General features: G+C 36.8%; 2 protein-coding genes across 6 annotated transcripts; one reads left to right on the top strand and one right to left on the bottom strand.

Moving 5' to 3' along the window:
- The first annotated feature begins 7,434 nt into the window (after positions 1-7,434).
- On the top strand, positions 7,435-8,569 carry LOC110006668 (uncharacterized). The gene has a single exon (XM_020663020.2). It carries the CDS (start codon positions 7,620-7,622, stop codon positions 8,532-8,534), a length of 915 nt encoding a protein of 304 aa, XP_020518679.2. The 5' UTR covers positions 7,435-7,619; the 3' UTR covers positions 8,535-8,569.
- A 1,802-nt stretch (positions 8,570-10,371) lies between these two features.
- LOC18427297 (Reticulon family protein) lies at positions 10,372-16,400 on the bottom strand. 5 transcript variants are annotated; one of them, XM_020663024.2, is made up of 7 exons: positions 16,264-16,301; positions 14,157-14,192; positions 13,056-13,244; positions 12,252-12,432; positions 11,982-12,123; positions 11,384-11,453; positions 10,372-10,771 (listed from the first exon to the last, which is right to left on the bottom strand). In XM_020663024.2, the coding sequence occupies exons 3-7, from the start codon at positions 13,231-13,233 to the stop codon at positions 10,611-10,613; spliced, it is 732 nt and encodes a 243-aa protein (XP_020518683.1). In that variant the 5' UTR covers positions 13,234-13,244; positions 14,157-14,192; positions 16,264-16,301; the 3' UTR covers positions 10,372-10,610. The 5 variants fall into 5 exon arrangements, with proteins under 5 accessions (XP_020518683.1, XP_088713303.1, XP_088713302.1 ...); XM_088857177.1 differs by having other exon boundaries at positions 16,277-16,299; XM_088857176.1 differs by lacking the exon at positions 14,157-14,192 and having other exon boundaries at positions 16,277-16,400.
- Positions 16,401-16,852: the final 452 nt, after the last annotated feature.

Here is a 16,852-nt window from a genome sequence, read left to right as displayed (position 1 = left end):
GTTAAGGTTTCATGGCTATGGAGAGGTACACAAAGAAAAATATAGAGTTCTCAATAGGTCTAAAAAAACCATGATCTTTACAATTTACAGTCTAACGATACTGCCATCAATACTTGAGAGTTTAATGGGTTCATCTCTTCCCCTCAAAAGTTTAACACACTATACATTCCCTTTAAGCTCTCTCTCTCTCTCTCTGTGTCTATGTGGATAAAAATAAAATATAGTGCAGCCAATGTGTATGTTTCTCATATTCTCCCATCAAAAGCACCAATATGCTTTCTCACACATTTTTATGGGTAATAGGGGCTAACAAAATTAGAGGCACTGAGATTTTGTGTTTGTAATGAGACTATGACCTTCATGGAATATATAAAGGTCACAAAAACACCTCATGTTCTCATATGTAAATTCCAATGGGTTGGGGTGTGTTATTTCTCTCCATAATAACTGAGGAGAATTTTCTAGTATTGAGGAAAATTTTCTAGGACTTCGTACGCGATCAATAGTAACCTTATAGCCCAATTTCATAGATGACAACTGAGAGTGATTCTGACCTTTTCGTACCAAGGGAGAATTGCATAGTTAAGCTTTCGATAAGTATCAAGACAAATAAAATGGTTAAAAAAAATCATCATTAAAAATAATGAAGATTTTGAGAACATCACACATGTAAGGTTTGTAATAATTTTTTTTTTTTTTTTACTTTTATCCCTATATACAGGGACCTAACCAGCGCATACATCTCATATAGTAAAACATGTCGCGCTACCGTCATCAAACAAACTGAAAATCAACCCTATATCACACACAATTAACAAGTCACTAACTAAATCAACAGCACAAGTTTCACCAACAAACACAATGCCAAAGGTGGGGCCACCCTCGAAGTCTCTCGAGAAACAAGAAAATTTGGTACCAATCAAGAAGCGCCATATGCCATTTATGGTTTCTCCTGGGATGGAATTGAGGGGATACTTGGGATCTTGGGGATAGTTGGGATTGCAGGGATGGGAGGGATGGAAGGGATAGTTGGAAGGGATGCAGCTGGATTCACTTTGGGCATTTCGGGGATCGTGGGTATGGTAGGGTTCGATGGTATTGTCGGTATTGAAGGGATCGGCGGGATGGAGGGAATTGTCGGGGTGAGGGGTATTTTCGGAACTTCTGGGACTGTCGGAATCGTCGGGATGGAGGGTATCTGTGAAATTGTGGGAATGTTAGGGATGGGCAATTGTGGGATTGTGGGCTTTGGGACACTAGGGATAGTTGGTGTCTGAGTGTCCAAAAGACGTCGGGAAGTTGCCCCATTGAGCATTGATAGGACAATGAGTGAAACCCCCAAATAACAACTCTTAGAAGCCATGGTCAGATCATAACAAAACCCTAGTTACGGTCAAGGCAATTGGGGAATAATGGTGCTCAAATGGTTGTTTTAGGGTTTGTACTCTAGGACACCAGAGGAGAGGCTTGGGGGCTTATGTAGTGGTACATGTTGAATGGGTATTGTGGACTTCTAACTTAATTTTTATTTTTAGATGGTCTTTGTTAGAGGTGTCATGTACAGCCTTAATAAAATGATAACACGAATCAAGTTTGGAAAGAAGTAGACTATAATATGCCAAAAGATTATATGCTCCCGCATGACTATGTTGTCCATTCTCTTCCTTGAGTACAACTCTTTCTAGGAGAATTTTTAAGATTACAAATTTGAGTTTATAATTTATCGGATTGTACACTATGAAACTATTTATATTTCATATAAGGAGCTCACAACTACTACTAGCCATTAGCCGTCAAATTTGATAGCTTCGGGGTATCACGAAGTTTTGAATTTTATTTATTTTTTAACTCTGGGTCTAGTCAATGACACTCTCACAACCACCCGATTTAAAATTCGACTGAAAATAATAATTGTGACTTTCTTGTACCAAAAACAAATGATCTTTTTGTATACTTTTCTATAACTTAAAATTACGCTACCTAACAACCAAAAATCAAAATAAAAGAAAAATTCCATAACCAATATATGTGCCTAAAAAGATAATGCTTAAGATCGAATGTAGACCGTATAGTTTTTGGATAGTCAGATCAGTATTTATGTACCTAAAATCTTTTTTTTTTTTTCTTTTGAAATCATGGAGTACATCCCAAAATTCAGATTGAAAAAGTCTAACCAAGTGGGATCAAGGCTGTTAATGGGCCAGGCTCGCCCAAGCCCAAAATATGCAAGGTAAGAGCATACAAACTACATTTGTTTTTGGTATAATTTAGCCCACACCCATGGGTGTGGGCTACATTTAACCATATTGTTAATGTTTGACAATCCCTAAGGAATGGACATACGTAAAAATAGTTATTTATTACATGCAAATCTATACGTATTCTCATTTACTGTTGTGTAAAAATACATAACCATGCATGCATAAATTACGTACTTGGTTAAGTAATTTCCTCGAGTAAAATTCTTCCGAATGTATGTATTTTGTATAAAAAGGAGGGTGAATTTATTGATCATTTGTTCTTTAATTGTATCTATGCTAAATCGATTTGGACATGGTTTTTTGCTTGGAAACATGTTGAACAACATTTTCAGTTTAGTCATGTTTTTGGTAATAATGGGTTGTTTCAAGGTGTTGGGAGGAAAGGAAGAATTATATGGAGAGTAGTTAAAGCTTTTGTGTTATGGAAATATGGAAGGAGCGCAATTGTAGATGTTTTGAGGACTGTAGTAGACCTGCTGTTGAATTACAGGAAAAAATTCGAGTTTTTGTTGCTGAATATTTGAATATTCGGCCAGAATGGAAAGGTATTTCAAGATTAAATTTGATGTATAATTTTCATTTAATCATAGAGGATCGTACTATTAAAAAAATACGAATTGGGGTTTGGAAAGTGCCACATGAAGGTTGGTTAAAACTAAACTTCGATAAAAGTTCGTTAGAAAATCCGAGACCTATTAGTGTTGGAGGGATTATTCATGATAGTAATGGTGTTGTGATTAAGAAATTCTTTGGTCCTATTGAAGCGGCTACTTCGAATGAAGCTGAGTCGAAAGCAATGCTTCAAGGTTTGAAGTAGATAAAATGGTTAAATAAACCTATTATTGTGGAAGGGGATTCATTAAATATTGTTAACTGGGTACAGAAGAATGCAGCTCTTCCTTGGAGATTTCATGAACTTATGTGTGTGAAGTTGCTCATGTTTGTAAGAATATGGTTGGAGATTTCATGAACTTATGTGTGTGAAGTTGCTCATGTTTGTAAGAATATGGTTTGTTCTAGTGTTTTAAAAATCGATGAGTCGAACCGTACTCACCCGGTTTTACTTGAAAACCGGCACAGCCCGTGCCGATTCCGATACAAAATCGAGAACCGCCCGGTTCTAGAGAAGAACCGCCGGTTCCAATCCGGTTCGACCCAGTTCTGTCCGGTTCAGCCCGGTTCCCTCCATACACGCGTGCGACACGTACGTGCAAGCGTGCGACACTCATGTGCACACGTGCGACAAGCACGCAGCACGAGTGCGACACACACGTGCACGCGTGCGACAAGTGTGAGGTTACCCCAATATTTCTACACAAACATTTTAATTTATATTACATAGGTATTTATGTACCAAAGTGGAATACCCATCTTTCAATATGGGATAATTCCCAAACATCATTAAATGAAAAGGGAATTTAAATATATTCTATTAAGCATCAAGTTATAACCACATATGGTGAGGTGGTGTGGTGGTTAAGACCTTTGCTTCTTCATGTGATGTCTGAAGGTCCCGTCCCCTCATGGGCGTTATTTTTTGTGTTGATTTGTACGTATTTTATTAATTTTTACATTGATAACCAAATCTTTTATTTTATTATTAATTTTTACATTATAAATCATGTAATGTACTATTTTTATTACAGTTGTCAATAATTCATTTTAAATTAGATAATATTATAAAATATTTTTAATTTGTTATTATTTGTCTAATAAAATAATTATTAAATGTAAACTAATAATTATAATTTCAGTATATAATATTACAATTAGTTAGGTTTTAATAATTTTGGATTATAGTTAGTTAGGCCGTAATAATTTGGATTTTTTTAGCGGATTAGGGCTTTTCACCAAAACGAGATTTTAATGGCCATTCTTTCATTGATTAGTCTACTCTTTATAATAGTCCATGTATAATTATATATTTTATCTTTGATAATTCTATGATTTTTCTTTTATGTGATGCAAATTTAATGGTTAACATAAGTTTATACAGGGAAAGAGCATCTCAATATTCACAAATTGATGAAAAAAATGAAAGTTAATAATGTAGTACCTTCATTTCTTATTGGATTTCTAAAAAAAAATATTTATAATAAATTTTAATAATTTTTTCGGATTTTTTTGAAGCTTAATCCGACCGATTTTGCCGATTCCCGATTTCGATCGCCGATCCGTATCGATTTTTGAGATGCCCGATCAGGATCACTGATCCGCTTTTTAAACCATTGGTTTGTTCTTTTGCTCACGTTTATAAGAAGTGCAATATGGAGGCTGACAAACTTAGTAAATCAGGGGTGGGTGCTAATGTGTTAGGGATTGTGTAGATGTGGTTTTTTTTGTTTAGTAGGTTGTAGGTTTTTTTTTTTTTTCTTGGTGTTTAAGGGGCAGGGGGGGGGGGGGGGGGGGGGGGGGGGTTGGGGGTTTGGGGTGTGGGGGTTATATTTGTGGGGGGGGGGGGGGGGGGGGGGGTTGGGGGTTTGGGGTGTGGGGGTTATATTTGTGGGGGGGGGGGGGGGGGGGGGTTGGGGGTTTGGGGTGTGGGGGTTATATTTGTAAAAACTATTTAGTAGAAAAGTGTTTCATGCGGGTTTGATCGCATTTCTACAATATGTGGTCCAGAGGTATATAAAACATCATCTTTAAGATGGATGCTAGTAGGTGGTCCATCACAAAACAAGTATAACTAACGGTCGAAATGTTTTCTTAATATAAATATTATTTTTATTTTTCAACTTTTTTTTTTCATATTCATGATCTCCATGTTAAAGATTATATATTCTTTTAAAATTAGGATCAAATTATATTTAAAAAATATATTTATTGCCAAGCGACATTTCTACAATATGCGGGCTGGCCCCATAGAAACCGTGTCCCGGTTGAGTATTGATCATTTCGAAGTCTTGTACAAATATTGAGATCTTTTGAAGTAGACAACATTTAATATCTCCTAATAAAAATTCAGATTTTTGTAAAACTTCTATTTCACTGTACATCTTGAATTTGAAATCCTCAATTTTGCTAAACAAATAAACTTACTATAAAAGAAAGGTATGATTGAGTTAAGCTTATGCTATTACCGATTAAATATATTTGGTAATATACAACTACAATATATGTAGTTGCATTTCTTATTATATTGCAAGTCGATATTTAAATTTGTTATATGATTATATAGGGAATATGAGGACTTATAGCTTCATTGAGGGTATGGCCTTTAGTAGAGTTAAATGACGGATCATGATTTGTGTGGCCCATCACAATTAGTTGAAAAAAGGCTTCGACGATAATGTTGATATGATTATGGGAAACTATATATGTTATTTTGATACTATTTATTAACATAAAGCACATTGTTCTTATTTTTTAGCTCACCAAAGTTTGGTGTGAGCAGGGGTTTAAAACCCCTTGATTTGGATCGATAATTGCCGCTCCGAATCAAATGTGGTTGTTGGATAATCCAGATCTCCTCCCCTTCAAATTCCCCCAACTTTATATTTTATTTTTATTCTTTATTTTTCATTGGTTTGGCCAATCCAGATCATCAATAAAACCGAACCATTTTAGAAGTATGGATAGGCGATCTAGAACCCAATCCACACATTACTTTGACAAAAATTTATCTTCTAAATTTTTCATCAGTTTATTGAGATGTTACACGTATTGCTAACGACTATAGAAATAACTCATTAAAGTAGACGTATCATCTGCAATTGCATGTAGATTTTGACATTGAAAACCATACGGATAAGAAGTTGAACTACCCACTCACTTATTCCCACATTAAGCCTGCCAACCTAACTCTATAGCATCCACCAATTTGACCTATAATATTTTTTTCTAAGGCCCAAGAAAAATTTGTCAATTTTTCTCAATTTCCCTCCACTATAACGCCACCCCAAGAGCTCTAACCTTGGTCGTAGTTGCTCTCTAGTTCTTCAAATTAGCTTCCCAAAATACCCTCAAATTGAAACAATGGCCTCTTACAATTGTTTCTTCTTTGTATCTTTTATTTCTTTCTCATTGTTTAGTAATATTGCTTTTATAGAAGCTCGCTGTCTTAGTAGCATAGATAAGGCCGCCCCAGAGGTTCCAACTCTGCCAGAAATTCCTGATCTGCCCAAGGTTGAGCTCCCACCCTTGGGAGACAAACCCAAAATCCCCCCAATTCCCAAAATACCCTCGGTGCCGCCCTTGCCGGAAATCCCAAAAGTATCCTCGGTGCCGACTTTGCCGGAGATCCCCAAAATGCCCAACCTCCCACCGGTGCCAAAAATTTCAACAATTCCTAAAATGCCCTCCATCCCTCCTATCCCCGCAATTCCCAAGTTACCCTCCATCCCTAAAATGCCTGAAATCCCAAATTTCCCCTCATTCCCTTCTATTCCTAAGCTGCCCCCAACTCCCTAATCGACCTTATTTTGTGTTTCATGTTTCCATTGTTCTTTAGAGCACCATTTGCAGGGCCTTCTTCCTTGCCTAATGGTTCTAATACAATTCAATGCTATGCTTGCATTGTATAGTGTATAGTAAGTGTCACTCTCACGTGTGGAGACACGTGAGAAATATTTCTAAATCAGTGTAATAGGTTTATAAGTGTGTCAATTATTCAAATATTGGAATTGAAGTTGGTGTGAAGCATTTTGTCTCATTTTCTCTCTGAACTGTTGTTGTGGTGCTTGTAAAAGGGAAGATTTAATTGTTCCCATTATAATTATGATTTCATTATTATGATTCCAAGTATGGAAAAGTGCTCAAATCTCGGTGTAAATTGTTGTTCCGGCACTGATTAACAGTCAAATTGATTATCTTGATCTCAACGATTATGGGCGTGAAAAAATTTCAAGTTTTGGGATCCAATCCAAGTATCACTAGATTATTGTTATCAACTAAAATATTTGGATTTTGACTTCTTTAACATATAGATATTTCCCTCCAAATGTAGGATCATTCCTACCCAATCTTGGGATGTCAAGTCTTTTAGACATGTAGAGAGTGAGATTATTTTTTTATTTTTCCCTCCTTGGTGCATCACATTTAAGGCTTCTTTGTACACAATACACTTTCACTTGTTCATTGAATGGTCTGCTATAAGTTTCAGGGTAATGGATGGCCAAAATTATAGGCTTCCCTTGAATTTGGATAGTTGAATCCTAAAACCAACCAATTTAACACCAGAAAATTCCATAAAATAACACATTTATTACTACCAATCAAACCAATAGATAACACAAACACAATGCACAATCCATGACATGAATGTCAAAAAAGAAAAAAAAAAAAAAAAAGGAAATACACAGATGCAAGAGACACTGACTAGCAAAATCCATATGCTAAAGGTCGTGGGGACCGGAAAACATGGGCCGACACGATCCAATTGGTGCATGCCACATGGCATGTCAAGGGCTGGCCTTAGGAGGGGGTGGGGTCAAGAAAGGGACATTAGGGAATTGGAGGTTAGGAAGTGAAGGGATAGGAGGGATGGTGATTGGGATTTTAGGAATCGTTGAGGGCATGGGAATTTGGGGGAGGAAAGGGATGGAGGGCATGGGAATTTGGGGGAGGAAAGGGGTGGTTGGGATTTTGGGGATTGTTGGAAAGGAAGGGATGGAGGACATTGGAGGTACTGTGGTTGGGATTTTCGGAATTGTCGATGGCATAGGAGTGGTTGCCAAGGATGGGAAAGGCAAAGGAGGGGTGGTGGTTGGGATTTTTGGGATTGTTGTAGGCATTGTGGTTGTTGGCAAAGAAGGGAGGGAGGGCATGGGGGGGAGGGTGGTCGGCATTTTAGGGATTGTTGTGGGGATACTGGGGATTGACGTTGGGATGGTCGAGGGCATTGGGGGCAATGTGGGCTTTGGGAGAGGCGACGTGGGGATATTCGGAATTGTTGAGGGCAAAGGGGTCAATGTCTGCTTTGGCAAGGGCGAAGTGGGGATTGTCGGAATCGCCGTGGGCAAAGGGGGCAATGTCGGCTTCGGGAGGGGTGAACTGGGAATTGTTGGACTTGTTGCGGGCAAAGGAGGCAATGTGGGCTTCGGGAGGGATGGAGTGAGAATTGTGGAGGGTAAAGGGGATAACGTCGTCGGCTTCGGGAGAGGTGGGGTGTCCAGTAACCTGCGCGACGCTACGCAAACATTGGTGTTGAGCAACGAAAGAGCCACGAGCAACGATAGCAGGAAGCCCCTGCATAAAGCCATTGTAGAGAGAGAGTACTCAAAGGGTGTGATTTTGAGGATGAACGGCTCTAGAGAGAGAGGGAGAACAATGTAGGTTTTGGGAGAGAATTTTGAGTTTGAATGTGCATTGGTGCCCTTGGAGTCCTTATATATATATATAGTGAAAGAATTTCAAGGCATTTGTTTTGGTTGTTGGAGTTGTGATTGGTTAGTTCATCCTCTTACCCAACTTCATTTCCATAGTAAGAATTTTCCTAAAGCACAAACCCAAAAACTCGTCTCTTTTATTCTTATTTGACATTGAAATGCTTATGTTTAGGACACCAGCCCCTACCAAAACCCTCAACTCCTTTATTAAGGGTGCTTTTTCCTTTAACTACAGCTAAGGACTTCTTTACTTTGATAAACCAAGATTGACTTACATGTGCCTATTACCATGCAAGATTTGTCACTACAGAGCAGTGTTCGAAAAATCGATCCAGTCTCAGAAATCGGCCAAAGGCTAGATCCGACTTCCGAGTAACCAATAAACTAGTCGATTAGACCGCCCTAACTGGGCAAGTCCCGGTCGGTCACAAAAATGTTAAAAAAATATAAAAAGTAGGGTGCGGTTTTGTATCGAGCCTAGGCTCTAAACCATCAAATAAGAGCCTACCTTCAAATAGTGTCGAGAAATGTAGTTTCAATGCTTAAAATCTTTATGATAACTTTAAAATATATTTTTTATTTATTTATAAAGTTTAAAGCTTCAAAAATAGTGTAGATCAACAGATCTATGAAAACTTGAAAACATTGAAAATTAACGGTCCAAAAATACGTTACAAAATATACTATTCTAAAACTTGAAATCCATTTTTTCTCATGTCTATGCATCTTGATGTCGAGATGATCAATTTAAAGATATTTAGGCCTCAAAACAACCTTTTCTAGTAAAATTTTTGAGGTAGGCTTAAATTTGATTGTTTAGAGCTTCGGCTCTATATAAACTTTTCCTTAAAAAGTACATTTAGAGCATAATTAAAAAAACCAAATCCAAGTGGAATTGGAAATTAGTGAAAAAATGGATTTAAAAAAATCGATTTATGGTAAGTATTTTTTTATTTATATGTATCTTGTTTCATCCATTATTGCTCCTGAAGATTTTCTTTTTGCTCCATGATTAACTTTCTGCCTTCATAGTGTACCTAAAATTTCTCTGTGACTGAACAAACCTCTGGGTCTTAAACAATGTTTCAAAAAACTTACAAGGTCTTAAACAATGTTTCAAAAGTCGGAAATGAACGTTGAATTGCCAAGGGTCTGGTTCCAATTCGCCTGTCTGACTCAGTGATTTCGAGCCAAATCAACCAATATTTAAGAAAATATGTTGGGGAGAATTCAGTGATCCTAGGGTTCCTCGAGCCAAAATTGATCACCTCCCGAGCATGATCCAATCAGCCAATCTCAATTCGAATTGACAGATCCCGATTCGGATTAGCAATTTTCCTACCATGACCTTGAAAACACAAAAATTTCAATGCAATTTCAACCTGACACGTTGTTGTTGTGACCCAATTGCTCTGAAACGGGTTGAACCCCTTGAAAGGCCTGATCTCCTTCGCAAGCTATGCTCCCTAGCATATTTTAGGCTGGTAGGGGTGGCAATAGGTCCAAGACTTAGACCTAAACCCAACCCAGTTCTAGTTGAGTTGAATTCGTTTCTAGAACCTAATTAAAAGGTTTTGAAAAACAATTCAAAAAATTTATTTCAAATACATACACGTACATATACAGGTCAGGTTGACCTGGACCAGAAGTCCCGGACTTTTTGGACCTTGATCAGGTCGACCCAATTGCCACCCAGGTCAGGTTGACCTGGACCCGAAGTCCAGGACTTTTTGGACCCAGATCGGGTCGACCCAATTGCCACATTTCCATCTCTTGATCACCCATACACAAACCAGGTTTTCAATATTTTCATAAATAGATCTTACACTGTAACATGACCATAATAGAAAATGTTGCAAAATACAAATGTGGCAGCCAGAGGGCTAAATACATGTCTTGAAACTGAATTTTCTTTGCAAATGTTTTTTGGGTAATCCAGTGGGGAAGACAGGCCCCAATCTCAGCAAATGTTACACATTACAAATGACACAAACTTATGAACACTTCGAAACTTAATCAGTTTTCAGTCTGATTTCTTTGGCCTCGTCGGAATTTTGGTGAGAACTCGTGAGTCAAATTTCTTGTAACCGTGTTGAAGCTGATTCAATACCTTGTACACAAACCCGTCCACTTGGTCGTCATATTTCTCGTAAAGGACTGGTAAAGTATGTGCAGCAACAAAGCCTGGCCAATGCAAAATTCAAACTTCAGCTTTACCTTGACAGGGGGTGACTAAAATCTCCTCCAAAAAATTGACAAAAAAGAGCACTCTTCCTCAGATAGATATATATATATATAGCGAGAGAGAGAGAGAGAGATTGTCAGGCTGGCATGCAAAACTAAGAAAGCAATACTTTCCTCCTAGACTACATAAGAGCTTTGCACAAACAAGTAACTCATTTCTTTTGTATTCATGTAAATTTTGACCCCAATTTTATACAGTATAATTGTTATAGCAACAGAACAAAGTGAACTCTTGGAAAAAAAATAGTTCCCTCCCATTCAAAAGGGAGCCAGTTCATTGAAATACTTCTCTTATATTATTTAAAAGGAGAGGTAATTGAGTAACGTAAATCCATAAAAAAGAAACCACAAAACCTTTTCCTCTTTTCGTAATCCAAATAAAAGGGTAGTTTCTGAAGTGGGCTCAAAAAAGCCCATTGTCTGGAATATTTTAGGAATATCTGAATGGTTGAAATATTTGTAAAAGCATTGATCATAATACAAAAATTTCAGCATACATATCATAATACATAAAGTTCAGAACAAGTACAGGACAACGGTGACATTCCTCACCAAGATACAAGACAGTAATGAAATTGCACCAGCTCCCTATCACAGAAAGAGCCAACAAGCTTGCAGCAACCTGCATAGAGGAGCCAACATCCTCGAGTTCAACATGTATAACAAATTGGCAGTATATATATCTGTTAAGTGATAAACTACCACTACAGAATCCTTGCAATATTGAGATATGGACAAGTGTGATACCAAACAATGACTGCAACACAATTGATTTTAGAAACGTTATTCAAATAGCATGGGAACGCAAAACTTGCGCTAGAGTGAGGTATGTCCTAGTTTTTCTAGCTTAAAGTTTGCAAATTACCTAAATCCTCCTCTCGCTCTCTCTCTCTTACCCAAATCCTCCTCTCTCTCTCTCTCTCTTACCCAAATCCTCCTCTCTCTCTCTCTCTCTTACCCAAATCCTCATCTCTCTCTCTCTCTCTCTCTCTCATCTGCTTGCAAATGCCTCATATGGGGCCACAGACTAGTGCGTATGTTCGAATGTGTGTATGTGCATGCATGTGCTACCGTGCATGTTGTGCTACACCGATGAGGCATCTTCCACAAAATTGGTCAAGCAATAAACTGGAAATACTGGCTGACTCACAATAAGAAATTGCTTCAGATTTCTTCCACATGCAACATCTTGAAGAAAACCCAAAACCAGATTTACTTGAGCTCCAGCTGAGACAGCCACGTTCACAAATAGCTCCTCGGGCAAAGTAATACGAGGTACTTCGGGTGGAGATCTATTGGAAACCAAAAGCACAATTAGAATAACCAGTCTTTTATACCTTTATAATTGTAAATATACTCAGCAAAATTGCTCTTAAACAAATTGTCAAGCTGAAATATCCTAATATATACAGCTGCTTACCTGCTGATCATACCCGATGCGTTGGACCACAGGAAAAGAATCAACATACCAAGAACCAGTCCAAAGCATACAAGCGACAGAAAGTGATAATTAAGCCATTCAAAGAGAACCCAAACCAATGTTGCCCCAGTTAAGACACTTGAAGAGATCTTCTTGTTCCTCCATAGCAATACATCAGCAGCTGCATATTCCAGTAGAAAGCAGTTAAGCATGAGTAAAGAACCCATAGTCATAACATGCAATAATGAAGAAAAAGAAAACTATAATCCATTGGACAGTGGAAAACCATGATCCATCAGGTTCATCACTGTCAAATGAAATGATGGATGGTGTTGGAGAAAGTGGAAACCACAATGGGGTTCATGTCTGATCAATGGATTCCTCTATCGCCGTCAAAATTCACTATTTTAGGGAGATTTATCAAAACACACAAGAGAACAACCATTTAACATTTTAACCACATATCTTTTAATTTATTGTCAAAAAGATAAACATGAACACGAGTCGGAATAGTTAAAGAAGGGTCAATTGTTAAATTATTGATAAGCTAGATGTATTTTGATAAATTTCCCATTATTTTATTGGATGGTATCTCCAGCAAACAAAGAAGTGAATGCTGTGACCAAAGGGACTATCATGTTCAAAGTTCAGCTGGCTTATGTGGTCTATTCTTCACAAAAGATACGTGAAATAACACAAGGCAGAGAAAAATAATGACATGCACAAGGACGCACCAAACAAGCTCGTGTGGAAAACATTTCATGAAAAACTCAGCAATGTAGAATAAAAGAGATGATTTCTCACATTTTCCACCCCCGAGAACCTTATGAACAGGCTTTTCACGTCCGAAAAGTCTATTGAACTGGGAAGAAATAGATGATTCTTCCTCAGCAAAGGGCACTGTTTTCTTCTTTGCAATACTTTCACCAACCGTTTCGAGAACATTGTTCAAAAGGTTCTCAACTCCAGAATTCTCAGGCATATTTCCTTTTCCTGTCACAGAAGCACAAGACTCAAAAAATGAAAAGTCCATAAAACGCCCACATTATTCCAACTTGCTGCATGGTTTTGAAGTTTTGACAGAAATCTGGATGAAGTGTTATCATATCAAAATAGTGTTTCCCTCGTATTACTGAAAGTAGTGGAACAGTTGAAACATATGAAATATGAAAAATCATATATGTCAATAAGGATAAAGAGGAAAATCAATATAAACATGAATTTTGATCTCCTCAATGGAATCTTGAGAACCCATTAGCCATCAAAATTGCACGAACCATCGACATATTTTATTTTATTCCCAAACAACTATTCTGATATCCAAAATAGCATCACCAAAATCCCAGATGCCATGGAAAACAGTACATGCAATAAACAAGTTCAACCATGTAAAACTACCAACAGATTTCGAATATGTGGTAAAAGTTACAATCTTAAATCACAAGATCTTGAAATCTATACAATAATAAGTTACAAACCATAAACTGTCATGATGATCCCATCCATGTTTTAACTTTCCATTTACAAACAATGATGGATATTGATATGTAAACTTAGATAGCGGGTAACCCTAGGTCACCTCTGTCTTCCATTACTTCCAGGAACTTCTTTGATTAATAATAAAATTCATAGTTCTCACTGTGTCTTTTAGTACATCTAACTTACAAACTACACACATTGTATATAAACAATAAACTCAAATATATAAGAGCCATAATCCATAATAGCCTTACAGTTCACATGTCGGTACTTTGGTTAGCTTATGAACAAAATAGAAGTTCTGAGTTTTCTCATAAAGACAGAAAGGGAAAGGTTGGCATTATTTAATTACTTTCATCCTTCCATTCTTATTTAAAGGATAAAAATAAAAAAACATGAAGAATCTAAATTTTCAAAATATTTTACCTTCCTTTTGTTGTTCTGATAGATGATTTACAGACTCTACAATTCACAAGAATCAGAATGCTCAGTATTCACATCATTTAACAATTTCTATCAATTGACTTCTATAATGAATAAGAAAACTAATAAAAACCCAAATCCTAAGATTCCACATTCATTTCAACAACTCTCAAATCGTTTCTTACTAGCTTTTCTAGATAACACGTATACTTGTAACAAGAGCAATCATGAATCGCATTGTTAACATTGTTGCTGATCTGTGATAAAATTGAAGTTCATAAAAGGAAGGGAAAAATATCAAAATACACCAAACTTATTCATGACTTAACATTTTACCTGTTTTCAACTATTCCAACTCATAATCATGTTCCATTTTGATGGGGTTTTTGAACAAAAAAATTAGTAAAATGTCAGATAGTTCATCTTTTAGGTGTATTTTGATAGATTTCCCTAAAAGGAAAGACCAAGAGTTCACATCGTTTAGCTTCTTCCAGACGCTGTAACCAATTTTGATAAAAGCAGGTTTAAAAGCAAGCCTCAGGCCATCCCATAATTCAACTTCAATAAATAGCTTTCTTCTCGTTTATGATAGGTTAAAGTTTGTAAGAAGCAAGATCCAAGTATTAGTGTAAATGTCCAATTTAATTAATCAGATGATGTTCAGCCCAAGAAAGATCATCTTAGTGTGCATTGTCAAATTGTCGAGTCAAGGTAAGAAGATCCTTGCCAGCTATTTTTAAAAATGAGAAGAGATAAAGTGCCATGGTGTCTTAGCGTTGGAAGGATACCTAGGAAGGTAGAGGTAAATGATTTACTTTCTTTTGAAGAAGTATGAGGGAAAATATATTATTCAGGGATAGTGGAATAACAGGAGTTGGAGTTAGGAGCCAGGAAAGACTATTAAGGTGAGATCTTTCTATTAAGATTATGCCATTCAAGAGGAGATTATGTATATCCCTACTGCTTCCTAGATTTCTTCCTCTCTCCAACTGGTAACATCTGGGAAAGGATAATACTCTCATAGGTCTTAACTATCTCCCTAACTGGATTTCCAATCTCAAAACTCCTGTTTTGTGCAAACTGCAAAGACACTAAAAAGACACTAGAGAACCTTTTTCCTCATACCATCTATTTAATTGGAGTTCAAATCACTTCCTAAACCTACTTGGCAGCGAGTTTGCCCAAAATCTCAGTGCAAATTTCATTGTGGTCTTTCATTCCTTTCCTTGACATTAGCCATTTCCCTTGCACATGTTGTAATTGGGTATATTTTGTCGGTCGCAGAAGGAACGGAACTATCATCAGGAAAAAGACAATAGTAGTTTAAAATAGTTAAGGAAAGAATCATTTCATCGGTTTATGGTTTGTGGGCTGCTGAGGTTAATGGAACAGCCGCATTCATGGTTCCAGGGCATGGAAAAAAGTTGTGGACCAAATTAATTCAAACACCACTTCATGTGTCATGATTTGGGGGAACTTAAGGCACAAAATGAAGAAAAAATAACACAGAAATGGAGAATAGTGGAATCTAGTGAAAATCCCCATAATAGATTCAGCACAGTTTGAAGTTCCCTCCACCGGAAGTCTATAGGATCAAATTTGATGGATTTTACTGTGAATTTAAACAAGATAAATTGGGCAGTTCCATGAAGAGATCTTTGATACTGAAAGTCACAATAAATTCTCACTGATTTATAGTTCACTGGTAAGGAAATCCCACTTGTATGCATTTCTTGTATAACATTGCTTTCTAGTTCCTAATTTCTCTAATTTTGAGAAGCAGAGCTCATTGTAACCAAGAAAACATAACCATTAAAATCAACCTTATTCAGCTAACTATAGTGACTGATAAATATCAAATTCATAGGAGAAAAAACCCTAAATATTTACATCACTACACTGCACGGACTAACTGCGATCTTGAAAAGAAGCAAAAACCATAATAGTCAACATAGTTGGGAATTTGCTTACAGGTTCTATGAAGAAATGCGATTAACTAAGTAGGATAGCCATAGATTCAAACCAGGAAACATCTATAATTCAAGATTTCCATGAATTTTAGAGAGAGAATATGAAAATCAAGAGAGAGAAATGAGTTGAGATTAAATGCCTGTAAACGCAACTGTAATGGCGGACTTTGCATGAATTAGAGAGTTGTGGTTGGATCCAAGTCCTTATATATAGAGGCGGCTAGTGGAAAGGTACCTTTTAATTATGAAAATATCAGGAACAGCCCCAGGATTTGTTAAAGGGCAATGATTTGATAGGCCCGCAGCCCTATTAAAATAAATTCGGACGAAGTTTTTATAAAGCCCGCGTTATGAAAATAAAATAATTTTCATAAAGCCTCACCAAAAATTTTTGTTTAGAAAGCGCTTTCCACAACTGAAATCTCCGCAATGGCTCTAAAATCAGTTTCTGACAATAAAATTTGGAACGAAACTTAAAAACTGATAGAGATCTTACAAATCTATGAACATTTATTTTTAAGACGAAATTAGTGGACTAGATAATTTGTTACTTTATATACTATTTTTAGAACCCAAAATCATAATTTTTTTCACAACCATAATGTTCAACCCGGGATGATCAAAGAAAAGGTTGTCAAATACTTGAATTCCAAATTTCAATGAGTTATGAGGTGAGGCTTTATTTATTTTGATAGGGGTATAGCTCTATCAAACCATTTTTCAATAAAT

This window comes from Amborella trichopoda, chromosome 2 (genome assembly GCF_054954075.1).
Source record: "Amborella trichopoda isolate Santa Cruz 75 chromosome 2, AtrichopodaSantaCruz75HAP2 v2.0, whole genome shotgun sequence".
NCBI classification, from domain to species: Eukaryota; Viridiplantae; Streptophyta; class Magnoliopsida; order Amborellales; family Amborellaceae; genus Amborella; species Amborella trichopoda.
Note: the sequence above shows the minus strand (reverse complement) of the source record. Positions and strands in the feature narration are given on the sequence as shown.